The following is a 4,161-nucleotide window of genomic DNA, read 5'->3' as shown; positions in this document are numbered from 1 at the left end:
CTCATATAAATACCTTGGTGTCCACTTAGACGGTAAATTAGACTGGAAGGAGAACAGCAGAGTTACTCTCAAGAAGGCCCAGTCTAGACTGTTTTTCCTTAGGAAACTGAGGGCTTTTGATATGGGAAGGCCTGTTTTAAACATATTTTATCATGAGATACTGGAAAGTGTCCTTTTTTATGCTGTTGTGTGTTGGGGCGGTAGCCTAACAGATGAGGACAGGAACAGATTCAATAAATTGATAAGGAAAGCGGGCTCCATCATTGGTTCTTGCCCAAGTTCTGTGGAGGAAATACTGGATAAGAGGGTGATGAGGAAGATGAGGAGTGTGTTGCCAAGGGAGGACCACCCCTTGCACAACATCTTCAATAGGAGTGGCAGAAGCCAAAGACTCCTCCTACCCAGATGCTCCACTGAGAGATTTAGAAGGTCCTTTGTTCCCACAGACTCTTTAACAAGAACTGTTGACATGTAGTGTTTTATGATGATGTTGCTGTGACTTATGCCCTTGTTGTGATTTATTCTGCTGGTATTGCTGTGATTTTTGTGTCCTGTCAGTGTCCTGTCTGTGACTATTGTGTACTGTCAGTGCCATGTCTGGTGCAATTTATTTTGGTTGGAGTGTGTATTGTACTGTGCCCTGTCTTCAGTATCAACTGTCCTGTCGATGTATGTTGTTGTGAGTGGTGGTTTGGTAGCAAATTAATTTCCCCTTGGGGATTATTAAAGTACAATCAATCAATCAATCAATCAATCAAAAGCCAAAGATTCTCCCCCCTAATGGAACCCATCCATGAAGCTCTCTACTGTTCTTGAGCTAATCTGAAGGACACATGAAGTTTGGAGGTCTGTAGTGATTGACTCTGCAGAAAGTTGGTGACCTCTGTGACCTCTGTGCCTCAGCATCGCTGACCCCGCGCCGTCATTTTACGTGGCATCATCAAATGATGATCCTTGAACCTTTTGTGCTGCTACATTGTCTTGCTACCGTTCTAGACTTGAAGAAGGTCTCTGAGGGGAAGCTGCCTTTAGAAGAAGGACTTTTGCTCAGATCTGAGTGTGCGGATGCTTTTTTTCTGCTTCCAGATCGTCAGCAATTAAAGTGAGAACCAGCAGAGGGAGCCAGACACACACAGACACACAGACAGTCTCTGTGTTGGTGCATCTGGTCCACATGGATCCGCCAGTCCTGCAGACCAACACACAGACCAGAGACCGGTCAGAAACAAGTCAAGCAGCAGCAACACAACAGACGGCATGCTGGGAAACTACAGCAGCTGTCTCAGTTTGTCCTTTAAATCCTTCAACCTGCACATTTCACTGAGCTTTATGGTGACAGACACATCCAAGTCATCAATACTCCATTATTATTATTATTATTATTATTATTATTATTATTATTATTATTATTATTATTGTTAATATTATTATTATTATTATTGTTAATATTATTATTATTATCATCATCATCATTATTTTTATTATTGTTATTCTTCTTCTTCTTATTGATATGATGATTATTTTTATTTTTATTATTGTTATTATTATTGATATTATCCATCCATTTTCTACCGCTTATCCTGTATTCAGGGTCGCGGGGGGCTGAAGCCGATCCCAGCTGTCATTGGGCGAAGTCAGGGTACACCTGGAAAGGTAACCAGTCTATCACAGGGCCTATTATTGATATTATTATTATTATTATTATTATTATTATTATTATTATTATTATTATTATTATTATTATTATGATAACCAACATGATGGCCTCATTCTGAACGTTCCTCTGCATGAAAACCAACAGAACCAGAACCAGAAGAACAATATGTGTGTTCTTGTCAGGATTGAACTCAGCTTCTTCTCCAGCAGCTTTGTATGAAGACGAGGAGGAAGCACTTTGTTCACGCTGCTTTATTCATCATGGAAAGCTTCAGTGTGTCCACAGATCTCATCAGTGAAGTCTGTTAAAGGATCAATGATTTCATCACACAATCACTTTCTACGTGGGATTCTAGATTTCTTTACTAACGTAGAGAAAGAAAACAAAGCAGCTGGGATTAAGGAGGTCTGCTGGTTTCCACCAAAGAGCCACGCAGAGGAGGAGAACATAGAAGTACATCGCTAAGCAGAGGAGGAGGGGGAGAGGAGGAGAGGAGTGGGAGAGGAGGAGAGGAGGAGAACATAGAAGTACATCACTAAGCAGAGGAGGAGGGGGAGAGGAGGAGAGGAGGGGTGGAGGTGAGGGGGAGAGGAGGAGGGGGAGAGGAGGGGTGGAGGTGAGGGGGGGAGAGGAGGAGGAGGAGGAGGAGGGGAGAGGAGGAGGAGGAGGAGGAAGGTGAAGTCATTCAGTTCTTAAATGACTTCTGTCTAGTTGAGTTTACAGATCTCACCACTACTTCCATCACCATAAACATCAAGTCCAGCATAGAGGGTCTCAGTGAACGTGGTCTGGACTCTGTGGAGGAGAGTCATGGTCTCAGAGACGCTGTAGAAGGACAGAATACCTGCTCTGTGATCCAGGAACACTCCTACTCTGGAGGACCGAGGACCTGAGACGGGAGTTTTATCATCGTTGTAACAGAAGTCATAACTGTTATTGTTACAATATAAAGACCAGGATTTATCATTGTATCCAAACCAACATGGTTTCCCTCCTCCTGCTCTGCTGATACTCTTGTATGCGACTGCTACACCAACTACACCTCCTCTCCACTCCACCTCCCAGTAACAACGTCCAGTCACACTTTGTCTACTCAGGACCTGACAATAATCAGTGAATCTGTCTGGGTGACTAGAATAAGGCTGGTTTTGACTCATAAATGTTGCTTTTCTGTTCCCCTCAGATAATAACAGACATGTGTTTGCTGTGTTTGGATCCAGTGTGATTTCACATGAATATTTCAAGAATCCAGCTCTGGTCTTGGGTTCTGGTGGTGGCAGTAAAACATCCACTTCAGTCCCTGCCAGTGAGACGTTTGTCCATCTGTGTGTCAGAACTTCCTGTAGTCCATCTCTGACTTCTGACAGCTCCGCCGTCACGTCCTCAAAGTAGCGGCGAGGAGGACGGGCGTTGATGCTGGATGAGTGTGTGGACTCACTGAGTGGTGACAGTGACGGGTAGTCGTGTAGAAACTGGTTGTGATCCTCTGTGTGTGAGAGCTTCTCCAGCTCAGCGTCTCTCCTCTTCAGCTCACTGATCTCCTGCTGCAGCTTCTCCTGAAGCTCTCCGACTCGACTCACTTCCCTTTCCTGCTGGGATCTGACCTGCTGCTTCACGTCAGAGCGTCTTCTCTCCATGAGACGGATCAGCTCCGTGAACATCTCCTCACTGTCCTCCACTGCTTTATCAGCAGAGTGGTTGATGGCCTCCACCTCCTGGTGGAGCAGCTTCACATCTTTGTCTCTGTCCTGGATTCTCTGCTGGATGTTTAGTCGACTCCCCTCCAGCTCTCTCTGCCTCTCGGTCCTTTCTGCTGCAGCTGAGACTGTGTCGTGGCCTTTATGTTCCTCCACAGAGCAGAGATAACAGATAGACTGCTGATCAGTACGGCAGAACATCTTCATCACCTCATCATGACGAGAGCACACGTTCTCCTGGAGCTTGTTGGAGGGCTCCACCAGCCGGTGTTTCTTAAATGCTGCTGATTCATGATGAGGCTGGAGGTGTTTCTCACAGTAAGAGGCCAGACACACCAGACAGGACTTGAGGGCTTTCAGTTTCCTCCCAGTGCAGAAATCACAGGCCACATCTTCAGGTCCAGCATAGCAGAGACCAGCAGGAGCAGCTAGGAGTCCAGTCCTCTTCAGCTCCTCCACCAGATCTGCCAACATGGTGTTTTTCTGCAGGACAGGCCTCGGTATGAAGGTCTGCCTACACTGAGGGCAGCTGTGGATCTCCTTCTCATCCCAGAAGCTTCCAATACACTTCATGCAGTAGTTGTGTCCACAGTGAAGAGTCACCGGATCCTTCAGTAGATCCAGACAGATGGAACAAGACAAGGTCTCCCGGTCCAGCTGAACTCCTTTCTGCGCCATTTCACCTCTCAGCGACGACGACTGTCTGAGTTTCACTTTGTGAGAAGTGAAACTGGTCTGAGGTCTGATCTCAACAACATGTGTGTGTGCAGTGAATGTGGCCTGTCAGCTGCTGCACTTCACCGCCAT

General features: G+C 45.9%; 1 protein-coding gene across 1 annotated transcript; it reads right to left on the bottom strand.

Moving 5' to 3' along the window:
- Positions 1 to 1,890: 1,890 nt before the first annotated feature.
- Positions 1,891 to 4,161, bottom strand: LOC311030210 (tripartite motif-containing protein 16-like). Its single transcript, XM_084035842.1, has one exon. The coding sequence runs from the start codon at positions 4,030 to 4,032 to the stop codon at positions 2,365 to 2,367; it is 1,668 nt and encodes a 555-aa protein (XP_083891968.1). The 5' UTR covers positions 4,033 to 4,161; the 3' UTR covers positions 1,891 to 2,364.

The sequence above is a fragment of the Eutrigla gurnardus genome (assembly GCF_963514095.1).
Source record: "Eutrigla gurnardus genome assembly, chromosome: 19".
NCBI lineage: Eukaryota > Metazoa > Chordata > Actinopteri > Perciformes > Triglidae > Eutrigla > Eutrigla gurnardus.
This window is presented reverse-complemented; position numbering and strand designations above follow the sequence as displayed.

What these genes read in the sequence shown, in the direction of transcription:
- LOC311030210 (XM_084035842.1), bottom strand. Translation starts at nt 4,032, where the DNA reads ATGGCGCAGAAAGGAGTTCAGCTGGACCGGGAGACCTTGTCTTGTTCC.